This window comes from Rhipicephalus microplus, chromosome 5, assembly GCF_043290135.1.
Source record: "Rhipicephalus microplus isolate Deutch F79 chromosome 5, USDA_Rmic, whole genome shotgun sequence".
NCBI classification, from domain to species: Eukaryota; Metazoa; Arthropoda; class Arachnida; order Ixodida; family Ixodidae; genus Rhipicephalus; species Rhipicephalus microplus.
Genome location: NC_134704.1, coordinates 220381801 through 220407553, shown reverse-complemented (window position 1 = coordinate 220407553; position 25753 = coordinate 220381801). Strand labels below are relative to the sequence as shown.

The following is a 25753-nucleotide window of genomic DNA, read 5'->3' as shown; positions in this document are numbered from 1 at the left end:
ATCGTTGATTTGTCCAAGGTGAGCTGGGAACCAACTCAGAAGATGATGTGTTATGTTCTTGCCTTGCAGTATTTTTAGCGTTTGTTCACAGACCGTCCCCTTGGCGAACGCCCGTAGTGCTGCCATGGAATCACTGTAGACCACTTCAATGTTATCCATCTTGAGTGCTAAGGCGATGGCCACTTGTTCCGCAATGATTGGGTCTTTCGTCCTGACCGTCGCTGAGTTGACGACATGGCCAGCCCCATCGACTACCACTGCCACAAACGCTTTCCCATTGGCGTAGGAAGCCGCGTCAACAAATACGACCCCTCGTTCCTCGTTTGAGACTTGACGAAGTATAGTCCTGGCCCTCGCTACACTTCTTCCGACGTTGTGTTCTGGATGCATGTTTCTCGGTATAGGAGATACCGTGATAGTATCCCTGATTTTGTCAGGGATATCATTGTAATTGCGTCTGATTGCTATTGGGTTTTGGCCCAGCTCCTGCAGGATCATTCTCCCCGACCTTGTAGTAGATAACCTTGCAAACTGTGCTCTCTCTTGGGCTTCTGCTATTTCTTCGAGCGTGTTGTGTATGCCAAGCTCAAGCAGACGCTCGGTGCTGGTATGTATGGGTAGGCCCAGGACCTTCTTGATAACTTTCCTGAGGAGCACATTCAGTGTCTCGGACTCTGCTCTTGACCAGTTGTGCATTGCTGCCTCGTATGTGAAGTGACTTAGAACAAACGCATGCATCAACCTGATGAGGTTGTCTTCCTTGATCCCATTTCTTTTGTTGGCCACTCTGCGTATGAGGTGCACCGCACTGTCTGTTTTCCGAGTTAACTTGGCTATAGATTTGCTGTTGGTGCCGGTAGACTCTATCAGCATTCCCAGGACTTTGATGGAGCCGACCCTCTGGATGGCATCCCCTTGATTTGTACGGAGATGGATGTCTATCTGGTTTAACGGCTTCCATCCCCTGGGCTTTGGTCCCCGGCGTGCAGTCCGATAAAGCAAAAGTTCTGACTTACTCGAGGAGCACTTGAGCCCGGAAGGGCGAAGGTAGTCTTCTACGGTGTCAATCGCCTCTTGCAGAGCGCTCTCAATCTGCCCATCGCTTCCACCTGTGCACCAGATGATAATGTCATCTGCGTAGATGCTGTGCTTCAATCCTTCAATGCTCGATAATTTCTTTGACAGTCCAATCATGGCAATGTTAAACAGCATTGGTGAAATCACTGCCCCTTGTGGCGTGCCCCTTGCTTCTAGTTCGATTTCTGCGGTCTCGATATCTGCAATCTTCATCACGGCTTTTCGATCTGTAAGAAAGGACCATACGTAGTCATAGAAGGCTTTCCCTAGACCAAGCTTGGAAATTGCTTCGAGTATGAATGAATGGTGGATGTTGTCAAACGCTTTTTCTAGATCTAGGCACAGAATGGCTCTCACGTCTCTGGTTTCATTGTCAATGACCTGGTGTTTGATAAGCTTCAATGCATCTTGTGTGAATAGCCCTGCCCTGAATCCAACCATATTGTGTGTATATATGTTGTTATCTTCCAAGTACTTGTTTATCCTGTGCAGTATGGCATGTTCTGCGACCTTGCCGATACATGATGTCAAGGATATTGGCCTCATGTTGTCCAAGTTAGGGGGCTTTCCTGGCTTAGGAATAAGGATCGTGCTGGCCAGCTTCCACTGCTCTGGCACCCTGCCTTCTTTTCATGCTGAATTGATCATATCCCTCAGGGTTTCAATTGAATCGTCATCAAGGTTACGCAGGGCCTTGTTTGATATACCGTCCGGACCAGGGGCCGACCTGCCGTTGAGATCATGCAAGGCTCTTCTGATCTCCTCGATGTTAAAGTCGCCCTCAAGACCTGGATTTGGCGTGCCCTGGTACTGTCTACTTGGTGGTGCCAATCCTCTTTTGATTGGGAGGTACTTATGCACGAGCTGCTGGACAACTTGCTGTTCTGTAGTGTGCCCTATCTCTTTATGCAAAATTCGAGCGATGACATGCTTTTGATTTGTTTTGGTGGTGTTTTCGTTGAGGAGATGCTTTAACATATTCCATGTCTTGCCATTGCGCATCTGACCATCGACGGAGTTGCAGATTTCGTCCCATTGCTGCCTCGATAGTGCGCGACAATGTTCCTCGACTGATCTGTTTACCTCAGCTATCTTCTTCCTCAGTCTTCGGTTCAGGCGCTGACCCTTCCAACGGTTCAGTAGTGCTTGCTTTGCCTCAAGAAGATGAGCAAGCCGGCTATTCATTCTTTCAACCGGAAGATCTGTGGTAATGGTGGAGGAGACGGATTTGATGTCATCTTTAATCTGTTTGACCCACTGCTCCAAGCCTTGTCTGTGGCCATCTTGTTCCCTTTCCATCCTTATCTTGCTGAACTTATCCCAGTCTGTGAAGTGGAATTCTCTCTGCTTTTATGCTCCACGGAGAAGATAGTGGCAAGAATGCAGTGGTCACTCCCTAGGTCTACAGCAAGGTTCATCCACTGGGCCTTCTTGATGTTCCTTACAAATGTAAGGTCCGGGGTGGAATCCCTGCAGCAAGATGTACCAAGCCTTGTTGGTAGGCTGGGGTCTGTGATTAGGGTGAGATCAAGTTCACTGGCACTTTGCCAAAGTCGATTTCCTTTCCCAGTGTTGTACTTGTAACCCCATGTATGATGAGGGGCGTTGAAATCACCTGCTATGACGAGTGGACATTCCTCGGCGATATTAACAGCTTTCTTTAGAACCGTCTTGAACCCTTGCTTTTGTTCCTTTAAACTGCTGTATATATTAAGAATGAAAATGCTCTGACGGTTGCTGGTACCCGGCACGATCTCTACCAAGACGTGTTCCAATCGGCCTGCTTCTATCTTGAGGTCATGGGTTACGTGCGTTAGTTTGTTGCATACGAAAGTGCAGACTCCCCTCCCTTCAGTATCCCCTATTACAGGCCGGAATCCAGGCAACGTTGCTTGCGGTGAAAGGGTCTCTTGTAATAATATAATATGAGGCTTTTCTTGGCTGCTCCTGATATACTGCTGCAGGGTTGCCTTCTTTTTAAGGTAACCTCTACAGTTCCATTGCCAGATACGAAATGCTTCACGTAGCGCTGCCATCATGGTTATTACATGGGTGGCCAGAGCCTGATGCTGCACCTGTCGACAGGTTTGGTACCACTAGTATTGGTGGCCGAAGGGGTGAGCTTGGTGTATGAGGAGGCCTTGCTGTGTTGTGCAGATATGATTCGACCTTTGTAATGCGCAAAGTCATATGCTCTCCTAGTGCCGCCACGCTTGATTGTAGCCTACCCATCTGCTCGCTAAGATTGGCTACTACTTTGCTGAGCGTCTCAAACACCTCTTTCATATCTGACATGGTCGTTTGGTTGGCTTCCACGTGTTCTGCCATGACTGCCCTCTTTTTCGCGGTTCTCGAGTCCCCCACGTTTTCAGCCACAGGGACATCAACTGGCTGAGACATTGGCTGTGAAGATTGCGCGCTGGTTAGCTTAGTGAGAAGAATTTTTATTTCCTTTAACTCAGCTGATAGCCTCTCATTTGATTTTGTAAGTCTCGCGTTTTCTTGCTCTAGCTGTGCAATTCTATCATGCTCTGGCAGCTTACCTGTCATCACCTCTGCCCCGCCGTTGCGCACTCGCTCAGCCCAGCTGCCTTTCGAAGTAACTGCAGGCGTCCTCCCCGGATGTGAAGCCGTGATCTCGAACTGAACGCCAGGCAGCTGGCCGTTCGGGTGCCGCCCAGGCTGATCCCGACCCTGATGGTGACCTTGAGAACACGAGCGCCCCCGTGATTGGGAGCGGGCCTTGGGTCTAGAACCTCTTCTGGAACGCGACCTCCCCCTGGAGTGGGGCCGCCTTTCCTGTTCTTGTGTAGTCTGGATGCTCTGGGTCCCGTAGGCTGGAATAAGCTGCTTGTCATTGATGTCTGGACTCGATGTGATTGATGCGTCCCGGACTTCTGCGGCTGCTCGCGATCTTTCCCAACGTCTGCGTCTGACGACGTATGGCACTAAGAACCTGTTCTTGCACTCCTTGTCGGCCGTGGGATGGTGACCGTCGCACAGCCTGCATCTTGGATTGCACTGGTGCAGGCTATCTGGGTTCTTGATTTCGCAGCCTCTGCAGATTGTTTCAGCTGGGTTCGGACAGACGTCAGCCCGATGTCCCAGCTTTCCGCAGACGTAACAAATATCGATGTTCTTGCGGTAAAGGGAGCACTGCAAAAGTGAAGGTCCATATCTCACGAATCTGGGCACCTTGTGTCCTTCGAACGCTATGATGATTGTCCCGGTGTTCTTGATTCTCTTGGCCTGCAGCGCGAGCGGGTTGTTCGCGTTCACAATCTTTCGGGTCAAAATGTCTTGAGTATCGCTTACGGGGATCCCGCGAATCACTCCTTTACAAGTGTCGTGGGGTGCCGCGGCGTACGCGCTAACCTCGAAAACTTTGCCTCCAATGTCAATTTGCTTGACCTTGAGGTATCTTGAAGCTCTGTCTTGGTCCGGAGTGCTTGCCACCATAATGTTCTGCTGCAAGTTGGAACAGATGATGTCCTGCATGGCCTCTTCCTCTTTGACGCCGGCCCCCAGTACTATCGCGTCTGCCACGGCTCCAGTGCCAATTCTCGAGATATTTAATCCTCCACGTGGTCGTAGCACAATTTTGCTGAAGTCCTTAGGTAGTGGCGGCATGCGTCCAGCTCGCACGATTGTATGCTTGGTGTCATACCTACTACGACTGGCTCGAGCGTCTCCCGCAACGCCGGCCTCGGTCGAACCCTTGGCAGCAGGAACGCTAACCGCGGCTTGCTTGTTCCTTGAGCGTCTTGTTTCAGCTTCCTTCCAACCCATTTCTTCCGTGCAATCCTCTGGAGAGATGTCCTCTCCATCTACTTGGTATTCCATTCTCATTTGCAGATACTGGAACGCGCAGAGCGTTGAGTCGCGTTGGCGCCGGGCCGGCGCATCGGCGACAATCGCCTCCTTGGTTAGGCCTAAATCCCCCGGTTGCGTTGCCGTGTAAAAATGTCCCAAAAAACGGTTTAAAAGTGCACTCACCGGCACAAAGGGGGTATCTGCTGATTTCTTAAGAACTTAGGCACACGATGAGAGTAAAAACTCGGCGACAAATTCGTGAATACCACAGGAAAGCATTCTTGAAAGCAGGAGCCGATCTTCGCGCGTCCGCACTGGTCGGCACCTAGAGCGTCCCCCCGTGTCATCTGGTTGACTGGTTAGTATTAGGTCCAAAATATTTTCACGCTCTTGTGTTACACGTGTTGGTGCAGTTACCATTTGTGAAAGATCAAAATTTAAACAAACGTCCAGGAAAGCGCCGGCTTCGCCTTGTGCCTTTGACGGCATTGTTTGGTTAGGCCAGTTAATACCCGGAAAATTAAAATCACAGAACAAAACTATGGGGGCTTTGGGATACTTTTTTGTAACTTCGTTTAAGACGTCATTAAGGTTATTAGAAAAGTCAGGACAGCGATACAAGGGCCTGTAGCAGATGCCAAGTAATACTGACTGGGGCTTAGCAGAACAAAGAATCCAAATTATTTCAAGGTCAGATGGCAGGTTAACTAACGAGCAGGATATTATTTGGTTTATGGCAATAAGAACTCCTCCTTCCTTCTTATCTTTTCGATTGTTCCGAAATAGCTGAAAATTAGGCAAATCGGCCAAGACCCCTTGATCAGAGACGCTGTCATTTAACCATGTTTCGGTTAATATAAGAAAGTCGCTGTTGGATGAAAAAGCCAGATTCGAAATGTGTTCGCGCTTCGAAATGAAACTTCTAATGTTAGTGAAGATCACGAAAAATTAAAAAGCTGATTTGGAGACAATTTGAAGGGAGGTTGGCCTTGGTCGAGGACGAGATGATTGCTATTTTAATTCTTTCACAGACTGCGATGTCTCGTCAGAGACGTAGCGTTTAGTTCCGAGAAAGAGGGTTTTGAAGTGCACAGTGAAAGCTGTTGACTTAGTTCTTGCAAAAGTAATTAGATGTTTGCGCGCATGTCGTATGGCAGGGGAGAAGTCCTCGCCCACGCTGAAGCCTGTGTCCTTGAATTTGCGGCTGTTGGAAAGGATAAGTTCTTTTGTCTTGGATGATTGAAACTTTACAATTATGGGTCGAATGCGGTTTTCTGAGAAGTGCCCGAGGCGGTGCGCACGCTCAATTATTATTTCTTCGGAGTCCGAATACGTTTCAGTTTTAGTAGTATCCGGAATGCCATCAAATATAAGATTGTTTCGTCTCGAACGGTTCTCACTGTCGTCTACACGGGATTCGAGATTACCGATCTTGTGAGTCATTTCGTTTGTGAGTGTCTTTAGGTCAACCAGCTCTGTGCGCATGGATGAAAGGGCCGTGCAATGTTTTTCAAGGTCAGTGATGCATTTGCACAAATCTGTTATCGTTACGTCCGTCGTTTTTATTTGGTTTTTAATTTATTACATGTCGGAAATAAGCTTATTCTGTCCAGCGAATAGCTTCTGCAATTCTGTAAGCAAGTCTTCACTAGTGAGAGGCCCAGGGTAAGTTTCGACTTCCCCCGCCAAAAGCAAAAAAGAGCGTATGACCTGCGCACACTCAACGATAATCACAACACAGCACTGTGGGTTCGGCAGCTGAACTAAAAAATAATTACTCAATTTCTTAGCAAGAAAAGCACTTCTGTTACTGACCTGGATGATGAAGGCAAACGGATTAGGCTGTGCATTCGCACAGCTACCGAACCCACAATGCGGCGCGGACAGGGGCGGTTGTTTTGTAGTCGTGGCTGCAGATGATGTCTGTCTTGATGGGGTAGTCCACGTGTGGTCGAGGGTCAAGGTTTGCAGTGCCGGCGCTGTTGCTGAATCCGGAGCGATAGTAGCGGGATTCAAGTTTGAAGTGCCGTTGTGGAAGGGGGCGGGAATTGTTGACGGTCCGATGAAGCCAGGCATGAGAAACAGCAGGAACAACTTAGAAGGCATGGTGAGTACCTGCATGATGAAGGCAAACTGATTCGGCTGCACGTTCGCACAGCTGCCGAGCCCACCCAGGAACTAATGGACTCACCCGCGGCAGCAACTCCCGCGAGCGTGCACGTCAGCCAGCCTCCCCTCTCCTGTGGAACACGTTGACACGCCCACGCATCTGACCTCCTTTTTTTCAGCTTCGCGCCGGGATGGCAGAGATTGTGGCTTTGTTCCTTGTTGTTCGCTGTGGAAGAGCAACAGTGCTATCAGTTTCCGCCGCTAGACACGAGATGGACAATAACAGTGGCAAACGTAAGCGCAAAAAGATAACAATCGAGCAGAAGTCAGCAATGTTGAAAACAGTTGAGTCCCGGATGAAGAAGAAAAAAAGTAGCCGAAGATTTCGGCGATGTAGCCAGTGAGGGTGCCACCGGCAATCAGGCGCAGACATCGTGGGATGCTCTCCTTTACGCCGGCGTTGTGCCTGACTGCGACACTTTCTGCACATAGGTGTGGATGCTGATGGGGTGACAACAGAAGAGTTGTCACATGTAGAAATATTGCGTGCGGTGAAGAGGGCGCATGACAATAATGACGAGAATGTGTCAATGTCCCAGAGCCTAATGTTGACAAATCTGACAGACAGACGCCCGCGCAAGTGCTGGCTGCAACAGACCTGCTGCACCGCTTTTTTTGGTGGTTACGATGACGGCGAGGACTGACTCGAAATAGCTGCTGCAGCTCAAAAAGCAGTCATTCACGGGAGGAAGAGTCGGCAAAAGTCTATTAAGGACTGTTTTTCTTCGAAGTGGCCTGCCAGCTGGTGTCCTGTATTAGGCAAAAATAAAGTGCTTTGTTCTTTATTGTTTTGCTAATTTTTTGCCTTCTGACAGCAGTTTCTCTCTGTGCGGCGGGCTGCTGTGATATTCGATGATGAGTACATTCTCTCTTGCTGGCTAATTAACGGTAGAAATAAGTATGGACTTTAACAAACTAATTAAGACTCCCCCTTCAATTTCGTTATAACGAGGTTTGACTGGTTTTCTTTTAATTCTGGGCCGAAAAGGGGGGGAACTTTCACAAATGAATGAAACCAAAACTGAAACAAAAAAACATTTCATTTTGACGCCTTGCAACCATCCCTCACTAGTTGCATGCAGCACGTCGCTTTCTTCCTCTTCCTCTTCCAACTTCCTCCACTTGCAACTTTCTCTTCCTCCACCTTTGTCCCCAAAATATGGCCCGACTCATACCGTATCATTCCCCGGTTCACAGATAAAGCCTGCTGGGCGAGCCGAATTATTGGCGTAGTGTGGGATGGAACTGCTTGAGACGAGCTACATGCGCCAACTGTGTTTGGCTTGACCGACGACCAGCTGACGTCAAGCGTGCCACCACGTAGGTCAAGTCACTCAGGCGATTTACGATAACGAATGGACCGACATACTGCGCTAAAAATTTTTGGCATAAGCCATGTTTTCGCTGAGGAGTCCACAACCACATGAGGTCCCCTTTTTCGAATGAAACAGTGTCGTGGTGTTGATCATACCTTTCCTTGGAGCGATCTTGCGATGCCAGTGTGCTAATATGGGCAATTTGGCGGGCTTTTTCAGCTCGGCACAGCGTTTGAGCAACTGAATTGTGGGTATCGAGCTCGAATGAAAGTACAGTAAAAGCTTGTTCATTCGAATTCCACGGGAACGCTGAGCAATTTCAAATTAAACAAAATTCGAAATAATTAAAGTAAACAAAAATGGGTGGATTTCGGGGGTGGGGGCACGAGAAATATTTATTGGCCAAAAAAGTCGGCGATGACCATCTGCTTCTTTTCTCGGAATGCCACAGCTGCGGCTCTCTGTTCCAGCGCGCGGACGCGGCGCAGGGAATCCTCTTCACCCTCTTCAAAGCTGAAGAAGAGACGCGCCACATTAAGTGCCTTCATCACAGCAGAAGCTGACGGGCGCACAGACGCTTCATTTTCGTCTTCCTCACCTTCTGGCTCTCCAGCAACAGGCTGCGCACCGGCTACTAGAGCGATAATGTCCTCATCAGTCAGGGCACCACACACCGATGCACCGGTGTCAACTTCAACATAATCGGCAAAACGTACGCTCCGAAGAGTGTCACGCAACGCCGCTGGCATGAGCTCCTCAGCCCCATCCACGTCGACGTCACAACTATCCTGCGCACTTCCATCTGCAAATCCACTGTGGCTGAAACAGTTTGCGATTAAGGTTGCGGTCACCTGTTTCCATGCGCGCACCAACATGTGCATGGCAGTGAGCAGCGTAATGCTGAAGTCCTTCCTGTCGCCCGCGCACAAAATCATTCTCTCCAGCACGTGACGCCTATAAAGGCGTTCCTTATCACACCCTGGTCCATTGGCTGTAGGGCCGCAGTCGTATTTGCCGGAAGGAACACCAACGTAGTTGCTCTCAGCTCAACGTCGACTTTGTGCGCCGAACAGTTGTCGACGACAAGAAGAACGCGTCTGCCGCCCAGTTCCATTCGCCTGTCGAATTTCAGTAGCCACTTCCTGAATAGGTCACCTGTCATCCAGGCTTTCTTGTTTGTGGCGTACTCCGTCCGCAGTGAGCGAATGTTTTTGAAGCACCGTGGCTCGAGTGCTTTGCCAATCACAAAAAGGGGGACCTTTTCCGTACCGGTCATATTTGCGGCGACCAGAACAGTGACACGCTCTTTGCTGCGCTTGCCGCCGGCACAGCTGTCTCCCTTGTAGGTGATCGTCTTGTCTGGCTGCAACTTGAAAAATAACGCTGTCTCGTCAGCGTTAAACACATCCTGTGGTGAGTAGCTCTCCAAGTACTGCTGCAGGGTGTAGCTTCTCTAAGTAGCGCATGTTTCGGCGTCCACTTCCTTTGCCTCGCCGGATAACGTGCGGAATACAAGATTGTGCCGCTTCCTGAAACGATGAAACGATCCCTCGGAGGCGACAAAGTCTTCAATGTCCAAGCGCAGGGCGAAATCGGCTGCCTTGGCCACAATGATAGGGCCGCTCAATGCGATACTCTGGGCTCTCATTTCTTTAAACCAGATAATCAAAGCTGACTCCAGTTCCGGGAACTTCGCTGTCCTTAGCCTTTTTCGACTGGCGCCAAAATCCTCGGCTTCATAGGCGTTTTCAATGGCCGTCTTGTTGCGTATGTAGGTTGACAACATGCTCGGAGGTATGCCGTGCTTCCTCGCAATTTCGTATTTGCTCGAGTTTCCTTGGTAAACCTTTCGCAAAATCTCCACCTTCTTCTTGACAGTCTTCGCGGAGTAGTTTCCTCGCGGCATCTTGAAACTTCGATGCGGAAAAAGACGGCTTGACGACGTGAACGAACATCGTGCTCGAGGAACAAAGTGACGCTGCCGGGAGCGGCCTAGGACTGCTAGGACTACTCCGCCGACTCTTCAGCGTCCCGTGGGTCCCGCGTGCAAGTGGCGCCAGGCGCTGAGATAGCAGGAGAGCTACGAAAAAAAAAAAATTGCTCCCTAAATTTTGGAGGCCATACTTTGCTCGCCCTTCGCTCGGAGGCCACTTGAAGCTAAAAAAAACTGGTCGTGCCACCTATTGTTCGACCGTAAAAGCTTCCACTAGTGTTAAACATGGCGATGATGACGCTCAGCGGCGCGCGCTTCGAATTATCCGTAGAGGCAGCAATTTCTGTTCGAATTAACGAATCGTTTTACACATGGTCTCCTATGCACTGCGGGCCGGACTGCGGTGACCATTTCGAATTATCTAAAATTTCGAATTAATGAGGTGTGAATTAACGAGCTTTCACTGTATATACTTAGACCGGACTGGTTGATGTATCAACTTGTGCCTCAAAGAGCATCGAAATTCATTGAATGGAACCATCCTACCAAGCCTCACCTTGCCAGTTGTACCTTTATAAGAGCACTGACACAACTTTGAAGAATCGCAAGATGGGCATGTTTAGTTTCGTTGGTACACACTGGAGCCAGACAATATGTATAAAATATGTTATGTACTGTGATTTTAAAGCTTTTATCATTCAGCCTTTGTAAGCCAGCCTCACGGCAATGAAGTCGGATGTAGTTCACTGGGTTTGCCTGCAGCCCGAATCACAAAAATTGGTGTGGTAGTCACTGGATGGATGGATGTCTTCATTGTTTATGTTCACGATTTCCAACCGAGAAAGCTGCTGCAAGTACTTCAAGAGATGTTGTTTTCCTCTAACATCTGATTGTGTTTAGTCGTCACTGCAAGATGGCCTCTCAACATCCAAACTGAAAGTCCTATTTTAAGGTAGTGGTATTAAAAAAACATATTCACTGCATTTGCAGGCACTACGATATTCTTCTTAGGGATCTGAGCACCAGTGTTTTTATTTAGAACAATAATCCGAAACAATTTAAAATTTGTGTCAGTTATCCTTCAATGCATTACTCAAACTCAAACTTTTGGTGTCACAACACCCTAAGAAGTGCAGCCCTTCAAGGGCTAAAATCTGCCACCAGGGAAGCCTGGTGCGGTAGCTGACCAAGTTATTGAATTTGTCTTACTTGTTTCTGGGTGCAGACTTGATGGTGCAGACGCAGAACTTGCTCCGCATCGCGGAAGAGGACCGCATTCGTTTCATTGGCATGCAGGCCAACCACATGGCTATCCTAAACATCAGCAGTGGTGCCAATAAAGATCCACGCCTTGTCTTCACCCTCATGAAGGCGGTAAGCAACTCCTTCTTTCAGGGAGCAGGCCTTTTCATTGTGCTGCACGAACGGGAAGCTGTTCTCAAGAGAGTCGTGTCTAGGAAGGAAAGAAGTGCTATGCCACAGCACGCGATGCATAGGTTTACATTAATTAAACTTTAATTTCACCCTGTCTGAAGGTTGCAGCTGGCAGACACGCGTTATTTCAGTGGCATTGTGCTTTCGGTATTTCAGTCCAAAGATTTTGTTAACTCGGACGGTTGTCATCAACCGTCACTGCAGTGTCTGTCTTGGCAGGTTACAGTTGTGGTGCACTGAATAAACATAATTGCTATACAAGTGCACTATGTATAAATTCAATACTGCCACATAAATCAGTGCAGTTTTGTTAATATTGCATGTAGTTTTATTTAACTCAGGAGATATCAACAATTTTATCAGTTTCCTAGAAATCATATTGTAGTTTGTGGTTACCGACCCTGGAATGAGGACCTCTTGTAGGATGTGCCCTTCAGAAGTTCCTGCAGTTCGGCATCCGTAGTCTGAGCCTCAGCTAGGAGATTTGCTGTTATGTGCACCAAGCTAATGGTGACTACACGTGAAAGCGCGTCTGTGACCGTGTCACTCCTGCTGACATGTTGGATGTCGGTGGTGAACTCTGTGATGAACGAGAGTTGGTTCTGCTGAACAGGTGGGAGTTTTTTGCGACGTTGAGAGAAGGCGTAAGTAAGAGGCTTGTGATTGGTGTAGATGTTGCAGTTCTGTGCTTCAAGAGGTACCACCTAAGTCTTGAAGTGTTTCATATTGCTACCTGCGTTTTGCATTTTCCCTTTTTTTTTCAGTTTTTGCCCGCAAAGCCTGGGTCAGAAATGATCAGTGTAAATTGCGCACTATGGTTCAAGAAGGTTCACGATCATTGCTGATCGGTCTGTTAAGATTGCCTGCTGGATGCGAACACTCGAGATTATTCTAGAGCTTGCGCGAAGGCCAGTGATAAGACTGGAATACAGTCGAGCGCACATATAACAGCCCCGCTTAAAACGAACTTTCGCTTAAGATGAGCAATATCCGCGTGACCGTGAAAATATACATTGGTTCAATGGCACAAAATCGCACTTACGACGAACGTCTCCGAGCGCCACTGATCGGTTACAGCGAACAGAGTCAGCGGTCTGCCGACTTCTCGGGAAATCAATTTCGACCACCGATCAGGCATCGGCGAGGTGCCCATACATTCTTATTGTTAAATGCCGACCCTGCCTCCGCGCCCCTCTAGTTGCCGCTCTCCCCGACCGCTTTTTGTTACGCACCCCTCCGTCCTTTGCCCCCCTGCTACTCTCAGCACCCCGCATTGACAGACGAGGCCCGTGTTTTCACACTGCCACCGATCTTTCGAAGACCGGTCGGCCATCTACCCCGTTCTTGATCGCTGGTACTGTCGACGTTGCCAACCTAGAGTGACCAGACCATTGGCCAACATCGTCGGCCACCGACTGTATCCGATAGCCTGCGTCTAGGGCACGCGCATACGCTACCCCACCGACTCTGATAATTTGCGATTCGTTTCGTGTTTAGGACTTGTTCTCGCTTACTTCGCACTCAGCTCAGCATGCCTTCCGGGCACGTGTGAAAGCGCGAAAACGGCCGTTAATTTGCGCGGAACGAATTGCGAAATATCGAAGTTCGTGAGGCCACGCAAACCTGCCGACGCAACAAAACGATTTTTGACCATGGCCGCCGATTCTTCGAACACTGCTGCGCGCACCGATCCAGGCGGCCATGCACTTTTTCCAAGTTTTTTCTACATGCGTGTTTCGCGGACCTTTCAAGCAAGCCACCCAACCTGCCTCCTTCTCGTGTGTTTTGGTTTTCAAGGTCGCCCTCCCGCTGCATCCTCCCTCGTTATCGCAACTCCTTGCCCTTCTCTCGCAAGTCTGCTCTCCTCTCTTGATCACAACCCCTTCGCCCGTCTACAGTGGCTAGAATAGGCACTGTAGCCCGTCTCCACCGCTCTGCGACGCCCGCCACGCTGGCTCGAATTAGTTTCGTTTTCTGACTGGAAACGGGCCCAGAGCTGTTCCATGCGCTCTGGCATGTGTGTCGCGTGTGCGGGTCTTGTTCGCTCTTGGTGTGCATGTGTGGTCACGATGGCTGATGGGAGGACTAGCACAAAGCCGCTCAACAAAATGTCGAAAGTGTGACCGCTTGGCTTGAGCGTAATCAGCGCGTTAGGGGCCACGTTGCGGAGCGCTTGCTCATAGCTGTTGACCACCTGGCAGCCAACTTGCTGCTTCGGGCGTCCTGGTATGCAGCTGTAGAGATAGTGAATATTTCGTGGGCGGCGGTGATGGCTAGATGCGCGCGAAACTGTTTTCGGGAGGCCGACTTTGTCGACGTCGGACCCGATGCGGAGCCTGAAGCTTTCGAACAGGACCACTGCGGCGGTGATTTGTGGCAGCGTGTCCTCAACTCCGACTTGGGAGAGCGGGTGGGACATCTGTTGCGATGGTTTAATTACAGCCGATGATGATGCAGACACTGCGGAACTGTGCGCAGATTAGGGCATTGTGAATGAAGTACGTGGCGAGAGCGATTTGGAGGAATCAGATTGCGAGAACGATGAAACTTAGGAGTCAGTGCCTCGGTGAACGAGCGCCCTGCCGTTTTAAATGAACTCAAGACCGCCCTTATCGCTTCTGCTATTCGAAACACGTGCATCACGGACTTTTGGGGGCATAAAAATTTTGTGTTTTCACGCACACTTTTTTTCAAAAGCTGTGTTTCATTTACTACGAACTTCGGGATGCAGCGAACGGATGCTGCGTCACGCTCAGGTTCGTTAGAAGCGGGCTCGACTGTATTCGTGTATAAATGCCGCTGCGCTTCGCCGCTTGTTAGTTGGTCACTAGCCGATGCTCTGTTCGCCGCTATCAGCCCGTATATGTTGCTGTAATTTGACCTTCAGTTTTCTGGCCACAAGTTTCGCCAATTAAACAGTTTTCATGTGTGAGGTCTCGATGTGGCGAGAGCCAGGCTCTTGGAGTGAACGAACACAGTAGACACAGTCGAAACGAAGCAAACACACAATTATTTAACTGCTTTTAGAATGACGAATTATTACATCAATTGCGATCAACATGCTAAACAACCTTAGACAATATTACACAACACTCAACAACATGATAAACACAAGGTGGGGTCGCTAACGCCTGACTCACCACAAGGGCCCCCAGCAGACGGCCCACGATGCCATGCACCTGGGTCCCACCGCGAGAGACAACCGTTTGCGCCAACCGTCGCCCGTCAAAAAAAAAGAAAGCCGCTAATCCCTCTCGTGTCGCCACCATGGCTTGCCGTCAAGCATCACTGCCGGCGCCAGCACTCGAACCATGAAGATGATGATAACAACCGCTCGCGAGCACAGCTCCACCTACCTACCGCTCGTTAGTTGTGACCTCTGAATGCGGCTTCTGCTCAAGACATGTGCACCACAAGGCGCAAACAGCTTTTCAGGGGGGTGTTAGCGCCCCCACATCCCCCCAACCTTAATACAAACCATATCCTGAAAAAACAAACATGAAAGAAATAAGCTAGACAAGCTCTCACAAAAGATGGCAACACATGTCCTAAAGAATGTCCGTGCACGACGACACCACTGCCGATCGACACTGCTACACTGTTCGGCTCGATGACTTCACCCCAGTACCGGTCCCGCTACGGCAACGTTGCCGTCAGCATGAAAAGCTGTCACTCAAGCCGCCACAACTTGTGGTTGCGATCAGCACTCACGACGGCGCCAAACTGCAGGCAGTTGCGCAGGTCTTAGGCATGTTCATCATCCGATGTCTCAACTGCATTCCTGGCCAACAGCAAAGACGACGTCCAGAAGACAGCCAGCTGGGGTTACATCACTCCTGCTGCGTACATTCAAAAGACTCAAAAGAACAATGCAGTAAGTCAAAGGGAAGGGAGCTTCCGGCTCCTCGCCCACGTGGTACGATGGTCAGTACTGCTAGCTAATACATTGGCGCCAACCGAGACGCTCAGCTAAAATAAATACAAAGGCCGCTTTTCCTAACCCGTGCATCGCAAGATGAACAAAAGTGAGGGAAGCAAAGTGCAATACCTCAACACCATGATCCACCTAGTTGTGCCACATGCGACAAATGGCTGTGCAGAGATTTAGGCTTAATGAGTCGCTTGACAACACCCGGCATCCACCCAGCCTAGGTGAGAAGAGGCAGCCATAAGGAGACATCCACTCTGTAAGGTGGCCCTACTCGCTCGCCACACACAGCCGCTTACCGAGCCATCGGCGTCCACCGTCCCGGACGGTGTCATAACGCTCTGCGTCCAGCTGCAAGACAAGACAGCAACGAAGCCAGATTCCGGAAGCCCAAAAAGATAGAAGAAGCTATTTACAGAAAATCGGACCATCCACAAGGCTTCCGTACTCACTCGCTTCGGGCTTGGCCTACAGTCTACGTGCCTTGCTCACACCAGGATGCAGACCGCATGGCTCCCGTACCAAGTGAACAACGTTCTTAAAAGCTGACCTCAAAAAAAAAAAAAAAAAAAACTTGAGAGCAGAAAAAAAAAACTTAGGGCGGACAAGTTCACACATGTCACAGCAAACAATCGACCTCCTCGCTCTCAACAAAGCACACCGCTGACGCTAGCAACGCAAGTCCCCCTAGGCCTACTCTTCCCTGGCTCAAACAAAAGCTTTCACCGAACTGCGAAAACTGTTGTCCGATGCTCCAAGAGCCCCACATTGGGCAGCCAGTGTGGGGTCTCAAAGTAGAGAGAGCACTATGCTCATGGAGTGTACGGACACAGTAGACACAAACAGAATGAACCAAAACAAACACACATTTATTTAACTACTTTTTGATCGATGATATCATCAACCAAATAATTATACATCAATTGTGATCAACACCCTAAACAACCTCACACAATATTACACAACCCTCAACAATTTTACAAACACAAGGCAGTGTCGCTAATGCTTCACTCACCACCCCTGGCAGATGGCTTGCTGTGCCGTGCATTGGGGTCCCACCGCGAGAGACAACTGTTTGTGCCAACCGCCGCCCACACACACAAAAAAAAAAGCTGCTCATCTCTCTTGTGTCGCCACCATAGCTTGCTAGTAGGCGTCGCTGCCGGCACCAGTGCCCTAACCATGATGATGGTGATAATAACAACCGTTCGCCAGCACAGCTCCACTGACCCCTGAATGCGACTTCTGCGTTACACACGTGCGCCACGAGGCGCAAACAGCTTTACAGGGGGAGTGTTACGACCTCCACAATCTGAACGTCGAGTCCGCGTCATGACCCCGTGACATCTGGTGGAGGCGCTGCACCTTTCATGATCCGGACACCGCATAAAGCCACGAACCCAGCCCATGTGGCAAAGAAGACACGAAGCCAACCCCGAACAGCGAACAAACCGCAGGTAGAGGGGACTGTAAACAGTGTTTGGGCCCCTTCCTGAAACAACCAGGCCGCTCCTGATACCTACATCGACAGCAGAAATGACGACCATCCACGTGCAGCCTGCCCCAATCATTCTCCGGCATCCTAAGGAGTCGTCAACATTCCATGGATTGCCAGTTAAGGATCCAAAGACCTGGATAGAGATATACGACAGAGTCGCTGCCTTGGAACAGCTGGGGACCTGACGAAAAACTATGCCACATCTACTTCTACATAGTCATACAAGACGCCACGAAGATGTGGTTCGAGAACCGGGAGTCCGCACTACCAAGCTGGGATCGCTTTCAGACGACGTTCCTAAGCACATTCACGAGTGTCGTCCGCAAAGAAAGGGCTGCGACTTTGTTGGAGACACGGGTGCAACTTCTTAACGAATCGTGACCATCTTCGTCGAAGAGATGACCCACCTCTGTCGTCACGCCGACCTTGCCATGGCTGAAGAGAAGAAGCTCCGGTTCCCGATGCGAGGCTTCAAGCAAGAGCTGTTTGCGGGACTTATTCGGAACTTGCCTAAGACTGTCAGTACATTTCTTACAAAGTCCATGACTATAGAAAAGGCGCTTGAGATGTGGGCAATGCAGTAGAACCGCCGCACCTCACTCAACCGTGCGGAAGCCTTCAGCACCGACGACCTGCACCAGACCATTCGAGCGATTGTGAGGAAGGAGCTGCACAAGCTGTTATCTTCGAGGCAACCTCAAGATAATTTGATCGTTGACATTGTCTGCGAAGAAGTTCGGCAGTCAATCGGGATCCCCGAACCACCACAGCCTGAACTCGAACCTATGAACTACACCACTGCAGTGCACCTCAACGCTCCTCCACGATTGCGTCAGAAAACTGCCCCATCGCAGTTTTATCGCCAGGCACCCCCGCCACCACCACCGATGCCATACCTCTGCCGGGCAGCGCTGCACTTCTAGGAAGACACATCTGGCGCACCCCTGATCATCGCCCACTGTGCTACCACTGCGGTGCAGCTGGGCACACGTACCGTCACTGCCAGTACCGCAGGATGGGACTATGTGGTTTTGCCGTCGACGCGCCCTTTCCATACCGGGGTGAAAGACGACATGACATCGTCGACTATCTCGCCAGAGCGCAGAGAGCGCAGATTTTCTCATTCACCCTCACCCGGTCGGTACGTCACCCCGCCATCAGCAGTACACTGGCCGAAACTGGGGCTGGTCGCTAAGCCTGTATCGGATAAACCAAGGGCAGCAACCGATGGAGGTGCAGTTGCTGTATGACGAACTACCGAAAAGCCTTCGCTAGCGCCGACAACGACAACACGATGAAGCCTCAAAAATTTGCCGCAGCCCGAATGCATCTGCGACATTGATACTTTGCGGCCCGCAGAAGACCTGACAACGCAACGTTGAAGCAGAGGTACAAACCATCGTAGCCATGATTCGACGCCACTACCCAACTGCAACGCGAGGGGACGATTCAGCGACCTCGATGTCCTCATCGACGGCCACAGCGTCACAGCTCTTATTGACATCAGAGCCCACTATTTCGTCATCAGTGGGACTTTCGCCACGAAGTTGAAGAAAGTTAGGACTGTCTGGGAAGGCCTCAAAATTCGTACTGCTAGAGGTCTCCTAGTCACGCAGACAGGAATCCAGAGCCACTGTCAACAGTCAAATTTACCCTGAAAGCGTCGTCGTACTACAGCATTGCTCTAGAGATGTCATCCTCCGCCTGAACTTCTTAAGTCTTCATGGTGCCGTCATCGACCTTAGAACAAAGTTGATAAGGCTATCCACTGAAAAACCACTACCTCCGCACACGCCGCCCGGAAGCCAAGCCTTAAATGTGCTGGAAGAACAAGTCACCATTCTGCCTTACTCAAGCGTCATTATTCCATCGGTACTCTGAAACCAAGAGACTTCGAAGGCGTCTTCAAGGCTATCGGCACCTGTTGGTCAACCAGGATATTTGCGTCGCAAGAGGAACCGCCAAGCTGCTTGAAGGAAAAGCAACAGTGATGCTCACAAATTTCAGCAATGAGTACGAGCACGTCAGCAAAGGCACTATGGTGGCTTACATCAAAGAAATACTGGAAGCCACCAACGCTTTCGCCCTTACCAATTCTGCCGAACTTACTCCGATGACTCAAACCCTTCAATCAGCTTTCGGCGTTAATGCAAGCCTTCCGACGCATTAACAAAACCATCTCAGAAACCTGCTCCTGAAGTGCAAGAACTGATTTTCATTGTCATCAAGAATTTGTCAGACTCCTGTCGCGAAACATCGAATTGTAGGAGGAGAAAATCTTGGGCCACTTCGTCAGAGATCGTACATTTTTTCGACGCGAGAATGTGAGGCCATAAAGAAAACGTCAACGAAACGCTACATGACGACATTACCAGCCTTCAAAGAGTTCATGGGCGTCACCGGTGGTGTTTGTGAAGAAAAAGGATGGAACACTGCGCTTCTGCGTTGACTATCAACACCTCAACAAGATCACGAAGGGCTTATACCCTCTCCCTCAAATACACGACGCCCTTGATCAACTTCACTACGCAAAATACTTTTCGTCGATGGACCTCAAGATAGGCTACTGGCAAATCAAGGTATACAAGAGAGGCCAAGAAAAAACTGCCTTCATTACACTAGATGGCCTTCTTAAGTTCAACGTCAGGCCCTTTGGTCTTTGCTTAGTGCCTGCAACATTCCATCATGTTATGGACATCTTGCTGCCTGGAATCCAATGGTAGACTTGCCTTGTGTACTTGGACAATGTTGTCGTGTTTTACTCAAGGTTCAATAAGCACCTCTTGTGCCTTGAAGCTGGGCTTCAAGCAATCAAGACCTCAGGACTCACTCTTGAGGGGGGATGTGCCTTTCGGAACAAACTTTCTTGTGCCTGGTTAGATCTTGATGAAAATTGGCACAAAGACTAAGAACGACCTCAATATGCTTCCATAAAAATTTCAAGATGATATCGCGATAACCTCCTGAGAAACAAATAATTTTATTACTGGACCTCATGGAGCGGCTGGAGAGTTTAAAAAATGACATAAAAAGTTGGTAAACAATATGTGCAGAGGAGAATGTATGCTGAAGGGGGCTGCGTTTTCAAGATAATTTTTTTGCAACACTAAAAATTGTAGTTCAAGTTTTCTCCACTGATACTCCAATGAGAACATTTGCACTACAAGCAAAAAACCCTATCAAAAATTTTTGAAAAGCTAAATTCAAAAAATAAGAATGCAACCTCCTAAAGCATAGTTCAAGGAGTATTACAAAAAAAAAACTGCATAAACATCTGTCAAGTAGTTGCGAAGATATCTGCGCCACGAGCTGAGCTACATGCCAAAAAAAAGTGCCGCCATATCCACGAAGTGAATGATGATGAGTGGGCGAAGCTCTGGAGGAAAACCTGGTAAACCATGAATCTTCCGTACATTTTGCCTACTCGATTTTATTACAATGCTCCCCCTAGCGTACGTCGCCGCACTAAATCGAACGATTGCCTTCCATCAATGACATGTGCCATATGTGACATCATTCCTATTTTATAACATCTCGCATCTTTCATCATCAACTACAAGTACCGCCGTCTAGTTTATAACATCTTGCATCTTTTCATCATCAGCTACAAGTCCCGCCATCTAGTGAGCACTGAAAGAACTAAACGAGAGGTGGCTACATGCAGGAGACGGTGCCGCCATCTAGTGAACACTGCAAAATTAAACGAGAGGAGGCGACATACAGGAGACGGTACCGCCATCTAGTGGACACTGCAAGAACTAAACGAGAGGTGGCTACATACAGGCTACAGGGGACGCACAGCCCACGCCCTAAAGAGCTTCGCCCCTAAAAAACGGTATTGAGAAAATGAGGTTCAAAGTTTTGTGTCACGTTTACATGCCTAATAGGCACCAGAGTTGTAGTCCTTAGTGTTCTTTGCAGTGCGGCTTCGCTTGACCATCTGACCTTTCGCCTGATGAGCTTTCACAGCCTTTTTTTTTCCGCATGGCATCTTTTTCGGCTGCTCTACGAAGTGCGTAGCGTCCAGGTTGGAGACCAAGAGATGTGCATAGTTAGGTGTAGGCATGGAGGTTCCCAGCATTATACCTGCAGATTGCTTCACTGACAGCAGTTTCGGCAGCTATCAATGAGGCATGCTTTTCTTTGGGCAGAATCGACCAAATAATTGAGTGCAGGCTTTCGGCAGCATTTTGAGTTTTTTTGCCCTGGCACCGCTGAAGAAGCTGCGGGTCCGGAAGTCGCTGGTACCCAGGCAGCAGGGCAGCAGCAACGTGTCGTCCCAGGTGGTACTTATGGGGTGGCTGTGGTTCACCTCTAGCTTCTGCAGCCCGGTGTCTGCACCAGCTGTCAGGACCTAGGCGGCAAAGTTCGTGGTGTGGGTCTTGGTCAGTTGAAGTAGTGTGGTAGAATGTAGCCATGACCGCTCGCTGCATATAATCCACTTCATCATACTGCCTGAGGGCTTGGCCATATTAGTCGGTCAGTTGCTTGATTAAATTTTGTGTAAGGCCACCTTTTCTGCAATGGGTTGGTCTCTTTTGCTTTTTGTGACGGTGGTCCTTTTTTCAATGGTACAAAACCATAAGTCTGGTCCTGACTCAAAGCTAAGAAAGTGCGGCTGTTGCCATCGCAAACAATGGTTGTGTAGCGCAGGTCTTTTTTTTTTTTTTTTAGTGAGCGCCGAAACAGTACGAGAGCTGCTTCGACTTCCATTTGGCCTGAGTTTGCCTGAGTATTTTTTTGGCAAACATGCGCTTCCTTCCACTCACTGTAGCCATCATCACTTTCTTTGGGGCCCACAGCACATCCATGACAGTAATTTGAGAGGACAACGCTGTCAAGCACTAGTCCGGTGTAAAACTCAATGACCAAGCTCACGCTAATGTGGGACGCGTGGCCGCGAGTCATCCACGTCCCGTCGTACACCACCGTGACATTCTTGGGGGGTGTTCCCTCCATTTGGTTGTACACATCGCGAACGGCTGCAACAGTGTTGGAAAACACATTTGCTGCAGCTGCTGTGCCAGCAGGTCGAAATTTCTCCTTGAGATGCCTTTGAAAAGTATTGTGGTGAATTGCCCTATGTGATACATTCATCACTGACCAAAAATCACTGAGCGCAGCTGATCCCTTTCCAATCGTTTTTATAGCTTGCATGGCCCGAATATTCACTTCAAATGACCTGCTCTTTTCCATTCGCGGTGACGACCACGCTTTTTTCGCGCCCACGCCGCAAGCAGTGCAGGTGAGCACCATCTTTACTGCTGACCCGTGCTTCGTTCCGTACTTCATCTCGAGTCCCGGCTTTTTGCATTGCGGGCACAGGGCACTGCCCAACAGACCATGCAGGGCCGCACGTTGCGCGAGGAAAAACTCATCTTCGTCTTCCGCTTCGATGTCACTCTCGTCCTCTTTGTCTATCAGTGACATCTTGCGCTCCGTCGCAGACACTGCTCTTAGAGACTCCTGAACAGCCGCGGCGCGTTTGCGAGATGCCTCTGCTGACACAAAATGAGGCTCTAATCGGACCCGAATCGTGCTACTGGCAGTGCTGGTAGTGGACCTCGCATCACGCGCGAAGTACTTGGCTGAGCATCCGCGATGTCTACATCCTCGCGCGAAGTGCTAGGCTGAGCATCCGCGATGTCTACATCCTCGCGCGAAGTGCTAGGCTGAGCATCCGCGATGTCTACATCGTTGCACAAAGTGCTAGGCTGAGCATCCGGGACGTGTACATCCTCGCGCAAAGTGCTAGACTGAGCATCCGCGATGTCTACATCCTCATGCAAAGTGCTAGGCTGAGCATGCGAAGTGCTAGGCCGAGCCTCCGCGATGGATACATCCTCGTGCGAAGTGCTACGCTGAGTATCCGCGATGTCTGCAGCCTGCGCGGAACGACGAATGGATGCTTGCTCCGACGGCACGAAGCACTGCTCCAACGGCATATCAACAGTTTCATCGATACTCGCCGACAATGCTCTGTGCGTGCTTGTGCTCTGCTGCGAGTCCTCGTCGTGCTGCACACCGTCATCGCTGCTCACAAAAGTCGCCGCACTGAATTTCTTTTTCACGGTCGGCGGCTTCGGCTTACAAGCACCAAATCGCTGCGAAGTCTTCCGTTTCTTCTTCGATCGCCGGTCCCTGACCGCATGTGAGAAGTGATCTCGAAACTGCGATGCGCCAAACTGGACAACAACGTTTTTCTCTCACGAGCGCCGGTCTTATCACAGCGCGATGCGGTCTCGAAACCATGCCGCAACAAGTCGAAAACACTCGCAATAAGCAGCCCATCAGCACTATGAGCGCATAGAGCAGATGACCTTTGCGCCACGCGGCCGCACGGGCGACCAATACGGAGCCGCCGTAGAGTCGCGTGACGCGCGCCGCCAATCGGAAACCATCGTGATACCTTCAAACTATGGCTTGCTATGCGCTTGCTCTTGCCTGGTTCATCTGGCCGAGGTGGCAAATTTGAAACGGAAGAATGGCGCTAACCATAGAGACAAAGATGGTGGCGCTAGGTTACGCGGTTGCGGAGATATCGTGACTCGAAAAACGCCGTTTTTTCGCAATTCCCGTGTGAAATTCATCGCCACCCTAGCTTCAATAAAATGTTTTTACGTCATTTCTACGCCGTTTTCAGGGACGAAACTTCGAAATTAGATCGAAAAGGGGTCACAGAATGTGAAAATTACATTTTCAAAAAATCGATTTTTTGGCCAAATTTCGCAATGACAAAGCCGCGTCCCCCCTTGGGGGCATGGGGCTTTGGGATTGCGAAAAAAAAATCAAGTTTTCAGTTTTTCAAACACTTTTTCTATCTAGTTCCAAAATATCTATACTGAAAACTGCACCAATGTGCTTCTAAAATTTTTTTTCACCCTCCTAGGCAGCGAAACTTGTCCTGGAAACCGTGAGAAAACAGCGATTTTCAAAAAATTATAGCTTCACGATGAAGTGGCCGGGAGCCGGCTTCTTGGGCTCATCGGAAAGAATGTTTCTCAGTGTTTAACTTTCCCACCTTAGCTGGCTCCTCCCTTTAAAAACAAGCACTTGTAAAGCAAATGCTTCAAAGTCGTTTTGAGACTCTTGATTGGCTGTGGCCGTAATGTTGCCTCAGCTGGTCTCGCTACTGGCCCGATGCTCGCTCTGGGAGATCGTCGTCCGCTGCTTGTGCGTAACAAGGACATGGCTCTCGAAATTCACTACTTCAGGGCGTGTTCATGGCTCGACAATCACTTAGGATATAATTAAGCTTTAGTTAGGAGCTGTAAAGGGATGCGCGATCAGATTACTACGAGCGGGTGCGTGGTCTACGAGCGTAACGCGTCATTGGAGTCGTCTTTAGCCCTAACTCCGCTGACAGCGAGACTGCGGGCAAGAACAACGCGCTAGCGCATTCGTGGTGACGTGCTTCTTCGCAAGCAGTGAAGCTGTAAGCGGATGCAAGATCAGATTACTGCGAGCGGGGGTGCCAGATGCACGATCAGATTACCACTAGCGCAGCGCGTCATCGGATTCATTTTTAGGCCTAACTCCACTGACGGCAAGACTGCAGGCGAAAACGACGCGCTAGCGCACTCGTGGCGACGTGCTTTTTAGCAAGTAACGAAGCACATCACTCGCTAGCTGCTCGGAACAACGTACGGACATTTTACGCATCGGCAACAGACCCCACAGTCAAGCTCGTCACCCCTCCCCCCCTTTTCTATTGCCAAGGATTCCTGGGAACAGCGGCTAGCAGTATCCTGCATCGTCACTCGAAAATCGAAAATGCCGGGCAGTGCGCGCAGATTTTTTGTCATTGTAGTTGCACATTTCGCACATCGTCACCAAATGCTGGTGCCGAGTGCATCACGTGCTGGCTGTACTGTCCATGCGGCCGTGCACTCCACGGTCATATGGAGTACAGTCAATAGGCTTTTGTGATGCGATTTAGACGTGCTTAGAGCCGTGCTTGGTGTCGTCATGAGCGTCGTATGAATGTTCTGAGACAATGAAAGCCTCGCAGATTAGCGCAATCGTACAAGTAGTGATCGGTTCCCTCACATGTTGCACCGCACGAACAGACGGGTTCCGCGAGCAGATTAAATCGGTGGAAATACGAATGGAATCGGCCATATGGTGATACGTTTCACAGCTACAGTGGCAAAAGAGCGTGTATGAAGCAGGATCACGAATTTTTATATGCCCGTTTTGTGTAAATATACTGCTAAAAAAATTCCTGTGCCACCAGTCTCGTGCCCATAACTTTATTTGGAAAGAAGGCCTAGGCTGTCATGGTGTGAGCCATTTTTTTATCCGAAAAATCTCTCTCTATATAAAAAATGTGCTGTGATTATTTGTAATCAAGTACTTAATTATGCCAAATAAAGCTTGAACACAAGAATTATGTGTAATCATTTCAGTATGTGGTCTTATTCAATTACAATCTTTTCTGTCATGCCTATCACACCACTCCTTCATACAAAGAACTTAGTTTGAAATCCATACTTATTCTTTGTAAGTCAAAAAAAAAAGGAGGTTATGGGGAAAAAAAGGCAACAAAGGTACTACCGCATGCCTGAGAAGTCAAATATCCAAGA

The 25753-nt window shown here is 49.4% G+C and overlaps 1 protein-coding gene across 1 annotated transcript in view; it reads left to right on the top strand.

The window, feature by feature from the left end:
* The window catches only part of LOC119173513 (uncharacterized), a 273757-nt gene that overhangs the window by 122424 nt on the left and 125580 nt on the right, over window positions 1-25753 (top strand). The window contains exon 7 of the mRNA XM_037424309.2: window positions 11534-11682. Within this exon, the coding sequence (XP_037280206.1) occupies window positions 11534-11682 (149 nt within the window). The remainder of the gene's footprint in view (window positions 1-11533; window positions 11683-25753) is intronic.